This window comes from Anas acuta, chromosome 1, assembly GCF_963932015.1.
Source record: "Anas acuta chromosome 1, bAnaAcu1.1, whole genome shotgun sequence".
Taxonomy (NCBI): Eukaryota; Metazoa; Chordata; class Aves; order Anseriformes; family Anatidae; genus Anas; species Anas acuta.
In genome coordinates, this window is record NC_088979.1 from 163,464,726 (window position 1) to 163,487,924 (window position 23,199).

Below are 23,199 nucleotides of genomic sequence, written 5' to 3' on the forward strand. Positions count from 1 at the left end.
TGCTGTGTTTTGTACAAGTAAAGGTATATCTAAAAACCAAAAACCTTGTCAGGCACTCAACAAATCTGGAAAAACAAACAAACAAAACCCTCAACCCTAATGGAAAATTTGGAAAATTGCTTTTTTTTTTTTTTGTACACATTTTTCTGCACTCAAATAAGTTTTGATTTATCTATCTAGCCTTTTCCCTGCTGTATTTATTCCTGCCTTACTCTGGTTCGATTTGCTGCAGAATCCCACAGCTCTCCCAACATAACGAGGAATGGTAGCGCAGGGCTTCAGGGAGTGCTGTTGTTTTGAACCAGCTCTGTGACGTGACTCATTCCTCCCATCGCTACCCCACACCACATTTCCTCACATCTAGATTGAGCTGTTTTGTGTCTCTGCATGTTCTTCTCTCTTCTGAGGTCACCATATGCAAATGCTGCTGTAGCAAAGCACTTGAACCTGCTTGTACTGTTTTGTTGGCTTAAAGTGTGCTCAGGAAATGCTCTTGAGTGGCAAAGTCTTGTCTGGCTGCATGCTCCCATCCTGAAGTCCTAGTTTTCCTTATCTGCTGGGGGAAGAGCTGTCTTGGCCATGGTAATCAAAAGGTAAAGATTTGAGGTGAGTGCTGCAGGGAAAATAAAGCAGATCACTCTGACACTCATGGAAAGATCAAGAAAAAGTAAAACATGTAGATTTGCTTCTCCAAACAAGTGACACAGAAGTGTCCTTCGCTTGGTTGCTTATTTGTGCTGCTGCAATCTCCACTTGCTTGCATAGTTCCCTCTCACCAGGCATTGGCTACACGTTCTTTCTGTGATCGTTTCCCACAGCTCTCTGTCGTCCCACGCTTTCTCCTCCTCACCCCAGCCCTCCCTAAGTCAATAAACCACTGGCTCCCTCAGTTGCCCGCGTGGCCTTTGAATGGGAAGAGCCGAGCACCTGCTGGGCTGTGTGCGTGCTGTCTGCTCAGGTGGGAGTCTGACAAACTGTCTGGTCTGTCTGCTGAATTACGGCGGCAGCTAAGCTGCATCTTGCACTTGAAGCAAACTGGATTTTCAAAATGCCTTGTGTGAGTTTCATATCTTTAAGATATTGACCTGTTATTATACTATTATTATTATTATGCGTGTTCCCCTTCCCCCAACTGTTGACTTAATCAAAATATGGGTACAAAGGAACTCTCTGAGCTCTGTTTCTGTAACAAAGTGGGAGCACAGATGCTGGTGACTGAAGACTTTCATACTGCTAGGACACGGGATTGCACCATGAGAACCTGGACTGGATTTCCACCAGGAGCCTTGGCCAGTCATTATAGCACTTACACAAAACCAAAACTGTTGGCAAAGCCCCCAAGGAAGAGATCTTCACTCCAAACTGCATAGTTAAAGGGTCATCTCAGAAATCAGAGTTGGGAACCAGTTTCACAGTATTGTTGCTAGGATTAAGTTGTGGATATAAGGGCATTTCTTTTGAAATAGTTCCAATATTAACTGCAGCAGCAACTTTAAATTGTTTCTATCTTAGCTGGGTATTGCCAACCTGGCAAATTTCAGCAACTGGGGATGTGCTTTGTCTGCCTGCATGGCTTCTATCAATATTTTCTGTCTATTCCTGACGCCAGTGATGGAGGCTTCAAAAATGCTTATTTATTGCACCGAACATCAAATTTAACAGTTATTATCCAGCTATGTGTCTGTCCTGTCCAATGTGATTTTTCAGTACTTTATTTCCTTTTCTGCGTCACAGGGGTGTAGCATCCTCATCTGTCTCTGGTAAAACATTTGGTTATTTTAGGAGTCAAAAGGCAACAATGTTGGAGAGATGAAAAACTAGTCGATATTTTTATCAGTTTTTCTAGGGATTCACAAGATACCACTGCCAAATTAGAAATGCAGTACAAGTCTCAAAAAAAAGCATTGTGCCAAAGTTTTCTTTTTCCCTTGGAATTGGTTCTGGTTCTAAGTCTATTGTTCTGACTTGTCGTGCTCACTTGCTTGTCAGCAGCCTCTCTCCCTTTGTTTAGTTTGACCAATCCCACAGCCACTGTCTGTAAACACTGAATGAGATTCACTTGGGTAGAAAAAGCAAAATGACAATTAGCCTGTTAAACAGGAGAGCAGAAACCTATGAAAGCACTGTACTACATTTTTGAAAAGCCATTTTAAATGCAACTTGATACTCAGACAATATAAATTGCTACAAAGTGCATGGTTAAGAGGACAGGATAGTTAGAAATACGGTACACATTAACCTGTTTGATCTCCTTTTAGAACATTCCTCAAATACCGATCTCATCTTTATTTCTTTTTAGAAATACCATCTTTAATTAAGGGAAGAAAACAGGAGTTAGCTGCCTTCCATATTACCTTGTCACATGAAAAGAAAAACTTCTGTTTTGAAAATAGCATGCTAATCTCCAGGATTTGCTTCTCTACCTGTTGTTCTGGCTTTAAACAAAGGGTGCTTGATCTGTTTGGTCTTCATCGACATGAAGATGCATCTTACTCTCTTTTGGATCATTGTTTCTGTTTGTTTAGTTTTGGCATGGCATTTGAAGGCAAAACAGTGGTGGTTACAGGCATTCTAACTCCATTATCCATGTGTTCCCTGAGTGGCTTTTGTTTAGCCATTGTTCCAGTGGGTAAACTGCTCCTATGTCAGACAGTTTACATTGCCTCCAGTAGCAAATATCTCTAAGAATTGTATCTAATAGGGGAGGACGTTCTATAGGAAAAATAGTATAGGCAGGCACTAAGCCTATAGACACTTATTTTCTGTATACCCACGCAAAGATCACGCTTCAAGTTTTGCAACCTGTAACTATTGTTTTTTAACATACAGGGCATAACACAAACTGTGAAATAGTCCTTCCGTGCATGGTACAAATATCTTCAGTGTTTCTCTGTTCCTTCTGTCTGTAACAGGCAAACCTTGTTTTGCCAAGGATTTTTTTGGCTCAGCCTGTGGTTTGTGATCTTTGTATTAGGTTGGATGTATCACTTTAAGATGTTGTTCAGGAGGCTAAGGTGGTGGGTTTGGTGGTCGACTCAACTTTGAAAAAACATTATGGATTTTTCTTCTGATTTCTGGTGTTTCCTGGGAACGTTGCTGTAACTTTGAGATTTGGATGTTCAATGCTATTTGTTAGTGATAGCTCTTTAATAGGCATAACCAACAGCAAAACAGGGAAAAAATATGTTATTTTTTTTCTAATCAGCAAAATCTGATTAGAGAAGATAAGAAGAGAAGTGTGCAAAATTTTAGAAGGGAGAGATGTTTTGTTTTCACTCTCCTAGTATATAGAGCTGTGCTGTATTTGAAGTTTGGACTCTTAGTTCTGAAGTGAGACGGAATGGATCATATCCGTCAACAAGAGGAGGATTTGGCTGCTTTTCTCCTAGCTTCTTTATTTTCTGTTGAGATTAGTTCTGTTTTCTTTTTAAGAGCAGGGCATGAATGCTTTATCATTTAGTTGAGTGATTATTATATTCATATAATAATTTCCCCATGGAGCGGGTGTCCGCAATTTGACTTCCTTGCATAGTGGTTTTCCATTAGTTCTGCTGTTTGAGCTTGGTGTTTAATTCTGAAAGCTTGCCAATCCATATTTTCTATTCTGTTTTTGTCTATTCTAGAAGGATTTAAATAATGCTAGATTGACACCCTCCCCATCCCCCCAGTTTCTCTTCTATCCTCTGGTATGCTGGTATTTCACTGAGTGACTTTAATATTAATATCACGTACTAAGTAGTTAAATTGAGCATTTCCACCAATCATTCATGACAAGCCTTGTGATAAAGGATTCTTTGGCGATTAGTTTAAGTTAAACATTTGACTTTTGAACTCATTTTTGTGGTATGTTTGAAGACAGTGGTGGCCAAACAGTGTATTTTGCTGAGTAACAAACGGCAAACATAGCTGCTTTTTGTTATTATAATAGAGGGATAATTGGCATTCTGGTGTTGATGTAGTTGATGTTTTACTTAGCTTTAAAAGAATTCAAAATACTTTGTTATTTTGCTCTAATACAGACAAATAAGGTCATGGCTCACGTCCCCTTCATTTTTAAGTGGATTTTCAAATGTATCCTGTTGAAACAAAGGACACAAATTGCGTTTGCCTGGAAATACAATGGAGCATATAAAGCGTGTACTTCAAAGGTCCCATTTTGGGTGAGAAAAGGATTGACTTGAAGCAAAATGTAGGTGGGACATATCACAAATAGGATGAGCTCTGTAGAGCAAGACATGCATCTCATTGTCCCCCAAGTGATGGCTGTCTCTTGGCTGTGCTTTGTAGGCAGTGTGGTCAGGGTGAGCACATCCTAGGGCTGCGGTCAGCTGTGCTCTGGCCCACCTGCTGTTTGCTGACCCATTGCTGCATTCGGGTCTCTTTTGATCTTAGATACCAAAGATTCCTGTCTTTATTCCCTTTCTGGGTTAAAAATCCATGCTTGTGATCACACTAATTGTTGGTATTGGAGTGCTCCATTTGGATACGGAGACTGTCAGAAGTGCACAAAGATCATTCAGATAAGGTACCTAAGTTCCATATCCTTTTTTGGATTCCTTTAATGTGAGAACTAAGGCTAAGTGATTTTTTTTAATTTTTTTTTTTTAATTTGCTGGGTGATCTGTATTCATAACACTGTATGTTTTACATAATTCCTATGAATAACATTAGCTCTTTTCACCCCCATGGAGATGTTTTTCAGCTTGCCAAAGTGCTTTTCTTTACGTGTTAGACCTGATAAAAGGCTTATGTAGTGAAAAAGACATTTTTTTCCAATTTTACTGCTGTTCCACTGTAGGATTATATTACTGTAAACCCATTTTACTTAAATATTTTGGGTACTGTTTGGACACTTTAGAAGAAGTGTATTAAAATGTGCGGTTAAAAGCAGCCTTTCTGAAGGGGAAAGGTAATGTAGTCTCAAATCGTTGAGGTTTGGGATTTTTGCTTGTTTTGTGGTGTGCATTCAGAGGGGGTGATGACAGAAAGGTTGGATGTGTGCAGAGGTAGGAAGCTGGAATTTAGCAGATACCAGGGCTCTGTGTGATAAAGACAGAAAGCCTTTGATTCCCCATGCGGCATGAAGAAAAGTGATTATCAAGAAATGATGTGTAAAATAGTCTCGTACTTGCAGATAGCTTTTCCAGGCTTTTCTGAAGGGTTAGCTGGGTTGATTCCCAGGACACTATTGATTATAGTTGATTGCCTAGTCACATTTTAATGCAGAGTGAAAAGGAGTACTTCATCTCATCTTATATTTCTGTTGTGGAAGTTTTTAGGAAGTAGTTAAAAGTAACATAAACCTTTGTGCTTTTCTAGCATCTTGGTAAGAACTTGTGATACCATACTTTAAACCTTTACTAATCAGAGAAAATGACCTCACTGTCCTTTTTAAAATTGTTTAAAGTTGTTCTGGGGCAATGAGAAGAAACCTAGACTTATTTCCTCTCCTAAATCGTTGGTGTGTTTAAGAAGCTGAAGAAATGTCAGGATAACTGATGGTGCTTGTGTTGTGAAGATTCAATTTATTGCCCAAACGTTGAAAAACAAAAAAAGTTGAAAACAGAATTTTACTGACTATACATAGACATCTGCTCACCTGTCTTGCCGGACTCTTTAAATATGTTACTGTCTCAAGTGCTCATCATTTTCAAAAAGCTGATGTAGCACAGCCTTCCCTGGAGCTGTGTGAAAGAAAGAGCTTGAACCTGCAGGCATCTGGTTGAGGCAAAATACGTGGGCTAATTAAAACTGCTGAAATCAACCTGACTGATTTTTCATGAAACGAACTGGGAAGCTCCCAGATATGTGCTCCGCCAGCAGAACTGCAAGGCGAAAAAGCAAGTTGGTGCAGGAAGGGGGATGGGGACGGGGACATTTTGCATCAGCACAGTTACGGCCAGAGTCACTTGTGTGCATTTCGAAACCGCTCCTTTTGCATTTAGAAATGCTGCTTGGTCTTTTGGAGAAGACAGCCCCTCCCCGGTTTTTGTTTGTAGGATGCCCAAGTGTTTATCGGAAGCGACCCCAGTGAATCATGCGGGAGGTTGTGCGCAGCGCCTGCTTGAGCTGCAGGCCGGCGGTGTGCTGGAATGTAGGGCTATCTTTGGGGCCGCTTCCTTCATCCTTCTGATTCTTTCGAAAGCATCTCATTCTGCTTGTATTTTCCATACTAGAGGTTTACAGAAAAATGTTTATTGCTACAGCTTCAAACATTTACTGAAATGCTAGAAAACCTAAAGAATTTCTGTGGATTCCTTATATTAAGATCAGATGTGGGAATGTCACATTGAATGTCTGCTTTACAAAACTCAGATGATTTTAATGGAAAATAAGCATCTGAAATGGTATGTGCCTAGCAGCAAAATAAAAAAGCAGGGGGAAGGGAACGGACAGGGGAACGATATAATGGGTCGGGATTACACCTCAGTGGTTCCCAGTCTGATCCTGGGCTGCCGCTGACAGAAAGCGATTGCCTTTCAGGGGCGTGGAGCTGGTTTCTGAAGCGAAGTGCAGCATTACAGGGAAGCAGGCGATGCAAGCAAAGCACTAATCTGCCTGGCTGAAACAGCCTTTGGGTTCAGGCAGTTTCAGCTGTAGGGCAGTTTGAACAAAAAAGTTCAAGAGTGTTCTTAATTTTTCAGTAAAAATTAAAATCTGTCAAGTTGACTTTCGTTGATTTTTATTAATCTAAAGGCTAGCCTAGAACATAAATAGCACCAAGATTACTGAGGTAACTGAAATTTCTGGATAATTGCATGAGCAGGCTATTGAATGTATTCTTTTGGATACAGAAAGCTAATTTTGTCATGAGTTTTGAAGTCCCTTCCAACCCAAACCATTTGGTGAGGCTTAAGCAATGGATTTCCTCACTAAGGCTAATGGTTACTAAGATTCAAAAATCTTAGTAACTCTAATAAAAAGTGTTCAAATGTTAAAATTCCATAATTGTCGGGGTGTAAACTGGTGCTCATCAAGCCTTTCATATGAGGGCACTGTTTAAGTTGGCTGTGGCTTCAGGCTTGGAAGAGGAATGTGACTTTTGGGTTTGGGAAGCCTCTGGTGGCACCCAGCAGCCTGTAGGAGAGGCCCTGCCCGCGCCATCCTGGAATCACAGTGCCTGCAGCTCCTGAGGGATGTCCCAGCCTGGGCTCGTCTGCCTTCCTTGTAACCCCAATGTCAACCCACTGCTGCTGTGGGTCCCACCACTCATAAGCATGCTTGCCCCGGCTGGTCCTTGGCCCACTCCCTCGCTGTTCACTTCCCCGGAGCTGGCCGTCAGTGCAGAGGCTGTGTTCTCCAAGTGAAGTTTACAGCAACTGCTTGGCTAACTGTTCTGTGCTTGGGAAGGGAGCCTTGAACTGTGGGAGCATGAGCTTTTTGGGGTTCATTACTAGAAAAACTTAGAAGTACATATCTGGAGGAGAGAACTTGTGAGGAAAGGAGCACTTGTCTGCTTGGTTGTTGCAAAAGCAATTTTATTGTTCCTACAGCATTATAAGCTGAGCTTCACACTTCCCTTTAAAGAATGTTGACCCTTGAAAATGCAAAGCTTTTTTTGAGGTCTGTGATGATAACTGTTCTCTTCTTTGTCCTCTTGGTTTTCTCCTCAGTTTATTAAAGGCTGCTCTTCCAAATACTAGTCAGATGGTCTCTTGCCTTTGTGTTTATCAGGGATCTTAATTCTCTACCTGAACAACCTGGAGGCTAGCAGAACAAAGTTTTCTTTTCTGGTTTTCTAATAGCATGTCATTCTTCACCTGCATGACATTAATCTGAATTTATGTGAGATCTTCCCTGAGCCTCTGAGGTCTTTCTGAGCAGGGCTGGCTTCACATGAGCTGAAGATGATTTCGTTTCTTGTTGCAGTGAAGGCGTATATTTATTTCTTATTTTGTCACTTCAGAATGGACTATTAGGATAGTGAGATAAAATAGGATACAGACTTAAGTTTATATTACCAAAATTTGTGACTGTTACAGTTTATAAAAGGTAGAGGATGTTGATTTAAAGATCAGCTCCTAGAATGTGCTGTGACAGTGTTTTTTAAACTCTCCATTAGTAATGGACCCGAGAGAACCAAGTGAAATATTTTTGATTTATAATTACTTAATTTGAAAAGATCACTTCTTGAAAACATTTTTTGAGTGTATAATGATTTAGATGTGATCGTTTTTCAAGTATGTCTTTCCTTTGTGATAAAAGTAGGCAGGTCTACATTAACATGTTGATTAAAAGTATACTGGTGAAATTGCGTTAGGATTCTGGTGTGGGTGGGACTGTAAAGAATTTGAATGGCCTTTATTTGGGTTCACTTACGTTCAGTTTTGGAAGCATATGCCCTTTTAGTTTGTCAGTTTTCCAGCACTTGTCACTGTGGAGTTTGCTTTGCAGCAGCCAAAATTATTATTATTAATTTTTTTTTAATGCTGTGATTTTCAATTAGCAAATAAGTGTTTTTTCTTTTCAAAAATACTGCATTCCACCATTTTCATTGTATGTTTTTTTTCCTACTTTTGTGTCCTCTGGAAAAGATGATGTCAAAGATTGTCAGTATCTAAGCCTTGGAATGGTGATTTTTTTTGTGTGCATTAGAAACTGGCGTTCAAGTCATTTGGCACGTGCCTCCATACTCTTGTAGCCTAGCTCTCTGCTTCTCAAGTTGTTACCCACTCATCTAGAAGCTTTTTTGAATGCCTTAGAATAGTTCATTCTCTGCGTTGTTTTAGTGCAGAGTGCTAGCTTGTGATGTTATTTTTTGGGGGCTTCATATCTGCTTCAAGATAGTCTTCCAAATAACTAGATTGTAGTTTTTCTTTCTGTAAGGTTGTGTACGTTAAGCTAGTATAGACCAATCTAGACACAGCTGACTTAATCCAAAGGTGGTTGAGCTCTAAATGTCTCTGCTGTGTATTTCAGAAGTCAGAAATGTCTCTGAATTTTATTTTGTACTTTTTGGGTCTCACCTATCAGCAGTTAGTACTTTAGAAATGTAATCTTTTGAACCAAGTGTTTCAGTAAATCTGGTATGAAACATTAGTGGTGTTCTGTACCTCCTTCAAATCAGTCATGTAGAGGTAAAATTATTGCTCATGACAAATGGGATTGTAAAATCATAGAATCAGTCAAATGGAAGGGACCTCAGGCACAGTCCAAGCTCCTGCTCAAAAAGCAGGATTAGCACTGAACTCGGACAATGTTGCCTAGGGCTTTGTCAAGCTGGATCTTAGTTGGATTATTTCTTTTTTGTGATTAAGTAAAAGCAGTTAGTTGTCAAACTTTATTCTTGTACTGGAGATATTAATATCCGTTTGAAATAAATTAAACTTTTCTGAAATGTAAAATTAATCTTTGAAAATAGTAAGTCACTGATGCATAAATTTTATGAAATGTGGGAAATACATGAAGCAACATAAAAAGACAATTGTATAACTGCATATTTTTGTTTCTAGAGCCTTGATGAATATGAAGATGATGAAGCAGGACAGAAAGAGAGAAAGAAGGAGGATGCTATTACTCAGCAGAACACGATACAAAATGAGAGTTCCAGTGCAGATACCACTGGCTCATACTTACTACAGGTGAGTTCTTAACACTTTCTCCTTTTGGTATTTTACTCAGTTCTTAAACCGGTGTTGCCTTCTTTTTTTGTACTCCTACTTAACAGTAGATTATATAATATATGAAGACAAACATGAAATTCAGAAGCTGTAACATATCTAGAAATAGAGCATAAGGTTCCTTTCCCCAAACTCAGCATTGCTGAGACTCAGCTCTAACAACAGGATTGTTAAGATAAAGGTATAAGTGTCCACCAAACACTCATTTGGTATGAGATAGAAAAATGTGAAGATAAGTGAAAAATACTCGGGGGTTGAGAATATTTAATTAATAGTAAGCTTTTCAGATCAAGACCCTTAAAATATGAAATAGTCAACTATTGACTGCCTGCATATGTGATTATTGGTGCTTTCCATGCTTCCAGGATGGATTTGGTAGGTAGGAGCAGAGGTAAAATTATCTTCCATGCAGTATTCTGCTTCTTTTTGTTGTCCTTCATTCTCTTCCCCAGAATCACTTGTCTCATCTATTGTGTACCTCTTAGGATCTTTCTTTGCACAGTCCCGACTTGTCCACTCTGTCACAGCCCAAAAGTCTACTGATGGTGGGGGGTGGGGAAATCCAGTCATTACAGTTTATTGTCAATTAACAAACTTCTAATTACTGATTCTGGTATTGAAGCAAACACACACAGAAAACACCTTGCCTCTACAAAATCACTTCCCCCCCTTTTTTATTTTCCAGTCCCCTTGCAGTAGGTGATACTCTGTCCCTTCAGAGGCACAGATGATTGGGATAAGTTGCCATCTATTTCCATGTGATTTCTCCAAGGTGTCCCAGTGAAAGACATGGGGAACACAACTGCTTCTTTTTCATGTGACTGAATGCTGCAGAGAAAGCACAGCCTATAATACCTTGCACAGCCCCTCTCAGCTGCCTCTTTTCCAAGCTAAAGAATTCTGTTTTATTTAGCTCTTCCATGTACAGAAGACATTCAATAACATTCTGTACTTTTTTCTGCTTTGACTCTGCTTTATTTGGGCTCAGGAAACAGAAATGAAGAGCATGTTCAAGATTAAGATTCAGATAAACCACTCTACAACCATGTGCTCTAATTTTTTTTCTGCTTCTTGCCTGATAATTCCTGCTAGTCTCCCTTCTCAGTGTTGCTGAGCACTGAGTTTACTTTATTTGTTTGTGTGTCTATTACACAAGTTCAACATTTTGGGTTTATCCCTGAGTCATCGTAGCCAGCTCATATTCATGCACATGTAAGTTGAGATGCATTATTATCTTTTTGCCTCACTTGATGCTTATGTACACAGTATTTCACCTACTGTTTTGCCTCCCAGCCACTCCTAATAGAGAAGTCCTACATATTTCAACAGTTGACTCTGTTCTGAATAACATCTGTGGACATGACCTCCCCAAATGTATTGAAAAGCACAGGTCCCAGAATGAGTTCCCATGGAACTCTTTCAGGTACTCCATTCACTGCAATAGCTGGCTGTCAGATCCTACCATCGTTTCATGGCTTTTCACTGCTAATTTATTCATGGAAAGACATCATCTCTTATTCCAGTGTAGTTTAATTTTGTTAAAAAAAAAAAAATAAAAAAAAAAGAGGGGGATAGGGGAAATACCAAAATTCAGTAGACTGTCAACCAAATTTCTCTTCTGGACATTTTTTGAATTAGTTACACTTAAGAAATCTTGTACAGCTTTCTATTTTATAGGTGCCCTGGTGACTCTTCCAGACTATATCATACTTATTTATTTACTTCCAATTTCTGTTGGACTCATTAGCACCACTTTATTCAGAATAAATATCAAGCTTGGTGGTCTGTAGATCTTTGGTCTACTCTAGAAACTTCTTAAAGATGGTGACTGTGTTAACCACTGCTACAAGGGCAGTTTTAAGTGAGAGATTAAGTGACAAGAAAATCATGAGGAAATCCAAATGGATTTACCAAGGGGAAGTAATGCATGACCGACCTGATGGGGTTCTACAATGGAATGCTCAGCCTGATGGATGATGGTGAAGCAGGGGATATATTGTCTTCCTAGACTTCAGTAAGGCCTTTGACACTGTTCCCCCTGAGATCCTCCTAAAGAGGTTGCTGAAGTAGGGTCTTGATGAGCAGACAGTGAGGTGGATGAAAAAAATGACTGAATAACCAGACCCAAAAGTGGCTGTGGTGCAATCTGTACATGGAGATCACAGGGGTCAGTACTGGGTCTAGTCCTCTTTAACATCTTCATTAACAATCTGGATAACAACTGAGGGTAGATTTCAACCTCAGTAAATTTGGAGATGACACAAAACTGGGGGGAGTGGCTGACTCACCAGAGGGCTGTGCTGCCATCCAGAGGGACTTTGACAGGCTGGAGAGGTGGCCTGACAAGAGTCTCATGAAGTTCAACAAGGAGAAGTGCAGAGTCCTGCACTTGGGGAGGAACAGCTCCAGGCACCAGTACATGCTAGGGGCCACCCACTTGCAAAGGAGCTTTACAGAAAAGGACCTAGGAGTCCTGGTAGACACCAAGTTGAACAAGAGCCAGCAGTGTGCCCTTGCCACAAAGGAGGTTCACGGTGGCCTGGATTGCATTAGGCAAAATATTGCCAGCAGGTCGAGGGAGCTGATCCTTCTTATCTGTTTGGCAGTGGTGAGACTATGTCTGAAGTGCTGTGCTGAGTTCTGGGCTCCCCGGTACAAGAGAGACTTGGACGTAATGTCGAGAATCCTGCACAGGGCCACCAAGATGGTGAAGGGATTGGAGCATCTCAATTATGAGGAAAGGCTGAGAGAGCTGGGCCTCTTCAGCATGGAGAAAAGAAGGCCTGGAGATGTCTCATCAATGTCTGTATGCACCCTGAAGGGAGGGTGCAGAGAGGGCAGAGCCAGGCTCTTCTCAGTGGTGCCCAGTGCCAGGCCAAGAGGCAGTGGGCACAAACTGGAACACAGGATGAACTCTTCCTAAACACGAGGCAGCACGTCTTTTCTGTGTGGGTGACGGAGCAGCGGCAAAAGCTGCCTAGAGAGGCTGCAGTCTCCTCCTTGGAGATCTTCAAAAGCTGCCTGAACGTGGCCCTGGTCAGCCTGCTCTGGGTGGCCCTGCTTGGGCAGGGCTTGGGCCTGGTGGGCTCCAGAGGTCCTTTTCAGGATTCCTCATTCTGAAATGTTTTTATACAGTTTAGAATTTGCTTGTCAAGCTTTTTTTTTTTGTGCTCTGCTTTCACTCTTTCAAGAAGCATTCCAGAAGTTGTCACTTCATTTCCCTGGTGTTATTGTTATATAATATTTTGACTGTATTCTCATTTTCCTTTTATTTTTTTCTTCTATATATTCTATTCCTTTTGACCAGCAGTCTCAGTTTCTCTTTAGCAGACTGCCTGCATTAATTTTACCCTGCACAGTTCCAAGTTTGTCACCTCCAAATTCAAACAGGCACTACTTCTTCTTTGCTGACAGAGCACAGCAGGGGTGTCTTGTCACTGACAATACAGTGTCCCAGTCCTCGGATCTGGCAAAAACCCAGGCTGCCTCATGTACAGAACAGATGGAACCTTAGCAAGTTGAAGCTGCTAAGACTTAATCAGTTTATTACTGACTGTCAACTCGCTTTTAATAGAATACTTTTATAAGTGGCCCAAACTTGAACAGAATTTGACAGTGTTATTTCAGTTTAGATGAATTAGTTTCATTTTGATGGTACACTGTGTAACAGTGGAGCCTCATTCTGTTCTTAAAATTGAGGTTATATTGTAAATCTAAGAACTCAGTCAACTCTAGGTGGCTTTAACCAATATTTATTATAATTCTACCTATAAAGCAAAGTAACTGCATTTCTTCAGTTATAGAGTTTTCCACTGATTTGTCCATTCTATGAACATTTTATGAAGCTTGTAAATAATTACTGTGACATTTACATGGGAATCACAGATATTAATGACTCTGTGTCTGATAGACAAATAAATTGCTGAATTATATTCTCTTGTTTCCAGTCCTTAACCTGATCTTTCAGCTTTATTTTAGTTTTATTTTAGCATTGTGGTCAAAATGCAGTTTTTGAAAACAGCTTTGAGGGCTTAGCTCTGGCTGAATTTCACAGAATCACAAAATTGTCTAGGTTGGAAGAGACCTCAAGATCATCGAGTCCAGCCTCTGACCTAACACTAACAAGTCCTCTACTAAACCATATCACTAAGTTCAACATCTAAACGTCTTTTAAAGTCCTCCAGGGATGGTGACTCCACCATTTCCCTGGGCAGCCCATGCCAATGCCTTACAACCCTCTCAGTAAAGAAGTTCTTCCTAAGAAGAATTTGAAGTCCTTGACCCAAAGCACAGAGATGTGAGACTTATTTAAGAATAGATAGGAGAGTATTTTTCCTGAAGCAGAACTTGTTTTAGCTGAAATCAACTTACCTTTTTTTTTTATTATTGGAAATGTGGATGTGGCAACTGGCAACTTTATCTAAACATTGAAAATACAGTGCAATCAGAACTCTCATTTAACTTCAGCAAAAGATAGTGTGGAAAGCTTCACCTCACCAGCTGAATCAAAACTGTATCAACTCCCAAACAGAGAACAAGTGTGCTGACTATCTTGCTTAATTTTTCTACTGTATTTAATTGTGCAGCTCTCAGCTTGTGGGTCAAAATGTTTGTTGCCAAATACTGACTGAAGTGTATGGGGATGCAGGCTGAGAGTGGTAATGTTAAGGACAAGCAGTAACTACAGCTAGGAATTGACAGAGTCTGGCAATTCTACAGGTCCATCTCTTGCTTAGCAGAGAGGGTAAAATTAAAAATAGTGCAAAAATATTTGATAGCAATGTCTTTCTTGCAGTTGGACAGAAGTGTTGTTATATTTAGGGTAACGTCTCAGTTGAAGAAGGGGATGATATCTACTCAAAATAAAGATAACTTGCATCAAAAAACCCTACGAGAGTTGGCTGAAAAAGATGATCAGTCCAATGAAGATATTTTTAAAAGCCACTTAGAACACTTGATGAGTTCCAGAAGGTGGAAAGATGCAACTACTGTGTTAACAGTCAAAACATTATATATATATATATATAAACCTTGTGGGTGTATATATAAAAGTATATATATACACGCGTATCTATATGCAAGGCCTTATCTTTTTGTATCAAAGAATTCAGGTTGTGCTGATACCATGGACAACTGCCTCCTGGAATTCAGTGGCTCAGGGAATATTTTAGGAAACTAGATGCACAAATATGTGCCCTTCTTGGTGTAATCCTGTTCAGGAAGTGCTAATATTGCTTTTGTGTCGTGTTAGAACTGATACCTGAGTGTGACACCACATTGTGTCTGTATTACTTTGTGCTGTTCATGGAAAACCAGAGTGGAAAACCAGAGAGCCAATTGGGAAAAAACTGAGAAGGTTAACCCAAAGCCTATATATATATACATATATATATATACACACACACACACACACACACATATATATATATAAAATATATATAATATATTATATATATTATAATATATATATAATATTTATATATATATATAATAAATTTATTAAGAAAGGAGAGTGAGAGTTGGCATTACAGTGGTTGTAGTAAACTACAGAGGAATGATATACTGATATATAGTAGACTTTTCTCTAGGGAGAAAAATGGGGTAAAAAAGCATTCCTAAGGCAAATCAAGCTCATCGTAAAAGTAAAGCTTGCTTTTTTCACGTTGTGGGTAGTCTTATCAGTATGAGAAACTAGGTGTATAAATGTATAGATTCCTCCATCCCTTAAAACCTTCCAATAACTTGTGGCTGTTTCTTTTTTTATTCTTTTTTTCTGGAAACGATGCCATAATCATACAGACTGTCATTTTCAATACACTATAGTAGTTTGAAATCCTGTGTTTCATGTTAGCTTCCTTTCTGCTCATGTTTTATTTCAGATGTTGTAGTGTCTGTGAGTGCTGGTTGTTATGCTAGGCATCGTGCGAACACACACAAAAATGTCATCTGCTCCGAACAGTTTGACATTTAAGTATAAGATGTGGGAATAGTTGAGTAAATATGTATTGGCAAGAGCACCAAGAAACAATAAGGTATGTGAGATCTGCAGAGTTATTTTTGACTTTGGCATTGGGGTAGGGTTTACTGTGTTCTAGATGTGTGTTTTTCTCTCCGGTGATGACAAAAGGAGTCTGACTAGATCAGATGTAGACATCTAAAATCAGATGGGCTGAATCCTTTCCTCTCCCTAGCAGACTTGGGCCAAGCGTGTCAGAATGTTTTGGTTCTAAAGGAGTTGGAAGTAGGTATCACATTAGCGATAGCATGAGATATCAATTTTCGTGTATTCAAGCATGAAAAAGGGATACTCCAAGTCAGTTAGCTAATGAGGTTCAACCTCTGTGAAATGAATACTCCGAATCCTTCAAGTGAAAGGTAATGATCTACAAAAGTCAGAATGTTTTAGAACATCCTGCCGTAAAATGGGACTGTTGCTCTTCATTACTGTCACACAGTAGCACAAGTTGTCCGGTTAATTTCTTAATACCTAGTTAAGGAGCCACAGCTGATAACTGGCACAGGCACCTTTGTGTCAGGAGCGACTGACAGGAGTCTCCACAGTCATCTGGTAGACACCTGCTTTTGGGTTTGTATTCCTGGCATGCAGCTGGTAGGGGAATTCTGCTTCTCAGAAGTTCTGAAGTCTGGGACTCCAGTGGGAAATGTGACTCATGCTTTTTGTTAAGCCACACCTGCTCTTTTGCTGTACCTGATCACATATTGAGCACTGCTGCGGAGCCCAGGAACTTTCTCAAGGCCCTTGGGCTCTACTTAGAGATTACAGTCGTCTTGTTCCAACCATAAGTTTGTTTTTGTGTGTACTATTGTAATGGGCATTTCTTGGAGTTCCCGTATTGCTCTTACATTGTGTAGCAACAAGAAACTCAAGAAATTTCAGGATGTTCACTCTTAAGAAATGATTTTATGGAAGATTCAACATCTGTAAGACATATTTGAGACAGTTAAACATCCACAGGAGCACAGTCAACAACACTAAAGAGATCTGCTAGGCAAAAGATTTCATGTAATTTATAGGACTGAACCCTGTGGTTATTGATGCACTGTTAAATCAGATTCCTAAAATAAATTCAATTTCTGTGCAATGTTAGACAGGCTAAAGCTTGACCCTAGTGCTGTGTTCCTGCAGAGCTGTTAATCCAAGACAACTCAGGGAGAAGTTGCAAAGTTGCTTTAGTTTTCAACCCATAATGCAGACCCGCATACACTGCAGTATTGCCACATCTTGGGTTGCTGTCACTCCTCTCAGTAACTCAGATTTTTGTTCTTTGCAAGTGATTAGCTTGTGTTTGGGTTATCATTCTGTTTCATGTAGAAACTACCTGATACCTTGAGAAGAATCTTTCTGATTGGAGATGAGGATAGGATGAAATTTTTGTTCTCTACAAGAAGTTGGTTCTACATAGAATGCAATTTGTACTTGGTCAGCATTCACCTAATGATAAAACTGCAAAATTACGCCACAGCTGATTGGGTTCATCATAGTCAACTTCAGCAGCAAATAGGTCAGAGGGCTGGCGAAATCCCCTAAACTTGATTTATTAGTGAGACCACACAGTTATGACTGGCATATTTAGTCATAAGCCATACATGAACATGTAAATTGAAGGAAAAACATGTATGATCTTTTTTTAACTTTTTGTTCTAAGTAGGCTTAACATTTCTCTAAAGCATTGCAGGTGATTCCTAAAAGAAATGCAACCCAAGGGGGTTCCCACAGAAGCACTCTGTGGCAGTTGTATTTGCTTAAGTACTGTCTTTTGCCTCAGATGTGGCCCAGCACGTTGAAATTCTCAGAAGCAGCTGTGCACGCCAGCGTTACAAAGCTGTAAATGTTTCATAGAGGCACCTTACAAGCTATGCTGAAAGCAATAAATAAAATCAAGTTAGGGAATGAAAGTCTCTGGTGGCTTCTAAGCTGTGTGAAAAGCCACGAGGAATGCAGCGAACTGAAGTATTACGTGCATCTCCATTAGGAAACAGCTGAAAACCTGCTTGGCACAAGCATCCCAAGAGTTTTCTGCTTGAATCTTATGCCAAGGATATGCTGCCAAATAAGCCTCTTAACTTGCATTATTGCAGTTTATACCTGTCTATTTTGCGTTTACTGGCTTTTTATTTTGCACAACAGTGTAATGACATACAGCATCGCTTTGCAATAGCTATTATCTGATGTAGTAATGATGTTTATATCTATTAGTACCTGACCACAGCTTTTCAGTGCTTTCTATCTAGGTTTCACATAGTTCTTGCAAAGGAGAACTGGGTGCCTGCATTTAAGAGTAATTATTACCTTTTATATCTATATTTTTATGGTGTTACTTTTCACTGAGGCTGTTCAGTTATGCTACAGGGAGTGCCCCAATTTATTAAGACGTGCTTTTATTTTTTATGCTATATTTGTTCAGATGTTAGGCCAAGTGTTATTTTACATAATAACATGATCATAATACTGGTATACTTAAAAAAAAAAAAAAAATAAAATAAATAATACGTGTTTAAAATACAAAAATATGTAAATTAGGAGAGGCTGTATTTGAGTGTATGAAGTTGCGTGTAATTCTGCAAAATCAGATTGTAGGACTGATATTTGACAATTAAATTACCATATAATGTTGGGTTTTCTCTTTGCAGATTAACGACATGATCTGTCTGACAGGGATGGTGAAAAAACAATTAGTATTCACAGAGCACTTAGACAATAACAGTGAATGCAATAGAAAGACTCAAGAGGAAATTTTATTGTATGTCCAAAGTATTCCCATAGGATGGATTAAAAAGTACTGAAATCCAGTGTTTAAACATTGAAGCATCACTTATTTATTTAATGCACTTACATCTAAAGTAGGTTTTCCATGTGCAGTGATTTTAAAGTGACACTGGGCACAGGGGATTTGCTGCTCTGCACGGTTCCGGACACAAACCAGGTACTTCCCATGTTTAACTGAGATTCTTGGCATGACTTGGGACACCCAAATTATTCCTTTGATCTCTCTAAGGAAAATACAAACCCAGGAATTCCATCTTTCCACGATCCTGTATGATTGATCCATCACGCAAGCAGTCTACAGTAATACAGGCATGTACCAGAGCAGTTTGAGTACACCAACTGCAGTAAATACAGCATGGTGGCTGCTACTTGAAAATGCAACAAATGCAAACCCTGGACAGTACTCACAGAGTACGGTGCTTTGTGTGGTGTGTCAGAGGTCTTGTGCAAAAGTGTGTCATGGGATGACGCCGTGAGAATCAGCATCAAGCATGTAGCTGTAACAATTTGAATAAAAGATGCCTAAGTCATTGACATTCTGGTGCTTTCTGAACTGGTTGACTTTGCACTCTTAATAATTGTTTTGTAATGCGTTTTGTCTGTAGTGTTGGAGACTGTGCAATGGAACAAAAAAACGAACATAGTAACTTCTTCATTAAGCCACCAGCTCACCTCTCTGGGTTTAGGAGTGATAATGTTGCATGGTGGTCTTGTCTGGTATAATTAACTAATTTAATTAAATTGTGTGCGTGTTGTTATTGTCGCTTTTGTAGAAAGGCAGTTTCAAAACAGTGGAATTCCTTGTTGAATGGGCTGCATAATCTTCATGGCTGCGGCAGCACAGGTTTATTTGCCAAAATCTTCCTCCTGTCCTCTCATGTGAGCAGCCTGTGTGTGTGTGGTGCTGAGCCATGTGCATTCGGTAAGTTTTGTATTCCCCAAAGGATCTGCACAAGCTCAGCAAGTCTGGTTCAACTCTATCACACGTGTGCTACCAGACACTGCTGCTGGTGAGGAATGCTTTACACAGCCACATCAGGAGCATTTAATTTAGTGAAGGAGCCATTCCAACTTCAAATCTCATTTTAGGAACGCATTTCACTCCCGGTAAATTAAGTCAAACATACCCATGAAGTCTTTTCTAGTTGAGTATTAGTTCCTATGTGCACACCCACAGCGGTTCGTTGCAGGACCTGCATGAACACCGAAGCTGAACTAAGCCTGAGCGGAGGCTCCTGGCTGCTGCTTCGGGTTCTCAATGGTGCCTGGCAGTGGCAGGGGTTTCAGGCACTTCCTAAATCCTTGTGCAGAGTGTGTACATTATGATTTCTTTCTTGTAGCTTCTGTTAAGTTGTGCTGTGATCTCTCCATTAAGATTTTTTTTGCTTTGTTTGCTTTTCCTTTCCTATTTTCTTATCTCCAGATGTTGCTGCCATATACTCAGCCTGTTTTGAGCAGGTTTTTGTTCTGTGGTTGCTCTGTTTGTTTCTTTCACTGTTCGCTTCATGAAGTTATACTCCAAAATTGCATAAGCTTGCACATTAGCCTTTATACGGCCAGAAGGAATAGGAAGCAGTTTCTCAATTTCTCAGCTAATGCTTTTGAGCAGTCAGCTGGGGCCTCATGTCAAGGAATTCATTTTCCCACATGCGTGCTTTTTTGGACTGGCACCACTTTTAACTCAGATAATTGAACGCTGGTTTGGAAAGCTTCTTTTATTCCCAGAGGAGTCCATGTAGAAATTCTGCTCAGCTGTCAGAGATGATGATGTCTAAGTGGGTATCTCCTCCCAGTCTTAAGAGTCGTTGAATAAAAAAAGGTGACCCCATGGAACACACTGTAGTTGAAGTCTCTGTGGGACGAAGAGCCCTCTGGTAGATACAAGTTTGTTGGACTTCTGCCATATCTGCTTGTGCAAATAAATGACCAGTGTGACTGATGGCAAAAGCTTCTGTAAGATACAGTAATACATCACTGCTTGGGGTGTGGGCACAGGGGGGAGGACACTTCTGTAAGACCCTATGTGGACCAAAGGGATCCTGCTGAATGCCCTTGTGCAGAGGGGAGGGGGAAAAAAGTTACTTAGTATTGCAGAAAGATGAGCAAAAATGTATGCAGCTCTACAGAAATAGGTGTAGCAATACTAGTCAAACATTTTTGTGAGGTGGATCGCACCTGCAGGTATTCCTAGTAAGTTACAGAGGATGGCAGTGGTAGTGGCTCGTCTGGGCTTGTGCATTCAGGTTCTACCTAGTCCAGTTCCCCGGAGGGCTGAGGATGGGGTAGAGGTCCCCTTCTCACAGTGACCGTCGTCCAGTGTAAATAACGTGACAGCCTGGGAGGGAGGAGGACTCCAGGATCCAGAGTTGTTTGGTGGAGCCAGTCTGGCTGCGTTTATGCTGCTAGAAAGCACAAGGCCTGGGCGTCAGCTCAGCTCCTGCACTGCTGATAGTGGCTTAATGATTAGCAAGACTTTCTGGCATGGTGCTGGTTTTTGCAACCTAATGCTGTCCTGTGTTGTACCCAGGGACTGTTTGAGGACTAATGCACCAGGAACCAGCCCTTGCAGCCAGTATGAACGTTGCAGCATGGGGTTTGGTTGCCTGTGTAGTGCTACTAGAACCTTACTCGCCTCTGCATTCCCAAAAAAAGCTGTGTGCCCTTCATCCACACCTCGGGGGTGTGCAACACAGACCTTGGTTTCATGCTGTGAAAACACTCCTGTGGGCTGCCACTCAGCCCTTGCATTATTTTCAGCTGCTTTTAACTGCAGGGGTTAAAAACTGCCACCACCAATAAACAGCACAGATGGGTATGGCTCCACTGGAGAAGTTGGGTTTGTGACAAGTTATGTTTATAGTACATGGTGTGCAAGCCACTGCATAGACAAGTCAACCCATAACTCAACACCCACAGATAGGTGGAAGAAGTTATAATGCTTGTTAAGTGTGAGATGAATCCCATCAAAGAGAACTTCGGGAACTTGTATTTTGTCTTTTTGTGCCTCTGGACAGAGACTAGTATATGGTAAAGTGGAGATGCACCTAGTTCCATGCAGGATTTTATAGCTGCTGTAAACCACTCCAGCAAATTATGCTTCTATTTTCACTGTTGTCATCTCTACTGTGGGTTTCATAGCACAATTCAGCTCTTCTGTGACTTGAGGTCCTGACACTACTTTCTTAATTTCTCTGAGCTGTAAAGGTTTATGCCTATTTGAATTCTCTCTTTTAAAAAATGTTCTCATTTCAGCGATGAGTAATGTGTGTGATACCTGTGCCTTTTCCTTATGTGCTGGAGGTCTTCAGGTATTTGGCAGCAGTATTAATCCTCTCTCTCTTTTTTTTTTTTTTTTAAATGAATGGCCGATGTGCTGCATTTGGGAGCTTTGTTCTAGTATTTCCAAGCTCCTATTTTGTTTTGAAACCCACATCTTCAGTTTACTGCTGTGCAGTGCTGATCCATAAAGGTGTACACTGTTTATAATCACTATCTTTCTGATAACGTTTCCAGCCCTGCTCCATCAGTGAGTCACTTCAGGTGCTGTTGGCCTGCTTTAAGCAGCTCTCCTTGTCATGTTCTCTGTTGGAGTGCCTAACTGCATGTTCTGTGCTCTTCTGTCTCTTTGAGGTTGAACATTGCTTGGGTAGAGAAATGAAGAAAAACAATTAAAGAAAAAACTCTACGCATGCATTCAAGTGTTTATGGCTTCCTTATTTGTTAAGCTGTTTTCTGCTTGATTGTACTTGACATCCCTAGGAGTTGCTTGATTACCTGCAGGTGTCTTTAATTTTTTCCCCTCACTTAATGCCCTCCATACATTGCTTCTTGGGTAGGAGCTGAGGGTCCTTACTGCCTTGTTAGACATCTGATTGGATTCCCTAGACTTTCTTCCAGAGTTTCTCAGAGGCTTCCTGGCTGTGTGTAAGCAGGGAGATGACTCATAATTCTTTCAGCTTCACAATGGTAATCCCTATCACTTGCACCCAGGTGTTGTAGCATGTCTGTGTTACTTCTTGTTTGAAGTCCCTGTTAATTATATATTAATTAAAGGCTGTAGTTAAGGCTGTAAAAAGTAATTTTAAAGCTCACTTGTATTCAGAACTATGGAAAATTAACTTTTCCCTTACTGAAATCTGTTTTTTACAATCTGTTTTTTCCCTTTGCTCCTTTGGGGGTTACCTGACTGTACAGGCTGATCACTTGCCGTAAATAAAATTTCACTGTATTTCTTTCATTTTCTCTTTCCCCGGTGTCTCCTTTGTCTGAGCAAATCTGTAATTAACAATTTTGTTTATTCTGCTTTACAAATTATGTGTAATAATTTTGAAACTTCCCGGACATAGTGAAGACATCACATAGTGTTACTTAAGTCACATAACTGCCAATCAACACAAAAGCAATATGCTGCAACTGCACAGAAAAAGGTGCCACATAAAAATACTTCCATGTAAGTGTATGCAATATAAACACAACGTGCCTTCCAACCGTAACCTCTTTCTCAGTCTGTGAAATTAACATCTGGTTTAAAGCTGATGAAGAGATACGGGTGAACTGTAAGAACTAATAAACTTTAAAATCCTCCATTTGTTTGTATAAAAATGCAACTATGTTTGTAAATCTTATCTACCAAGAAGTAGCCCAGAAAGTTAGGCATTAAATTTAGTTCATGTTTTCCAGGCACAGAACCACCATGACCCATGTGTTACAGTGAGTTTAATAGAAGACATTTGTGCCTTCATAACTGTGGAGCTATGTAAGATTAAAAATAATAATGAAAAAATGAAAATT

General features: G+C 40.1%; 1 protein-coding gene across 2 annotated transcripts in view; it reads left to right on the forward strand.

Moving 5' to 3' along the window:
* Nucleotides 1-23,199, forward strand: part of PAWR (pro-apoptotic WT1 regulator) — an 80,993-nt gene that overhangs the window by 29,523 nt on the left and 28,271 nt on the right. For both annotated transcript variants that reach the window (XM_068669109.1, XM_068669108.1), the window contains exon 3: nucleotides 9,453-9,581. In XM_068669109.1, the coding sequence (XP_068525210.1) occupies nucleotides 9,453-9,581 (129 nt within the window). The remainder of the gene's footprint in view (nucleotides 1-9,452; nucleotides 9,582-23,199) is intronic.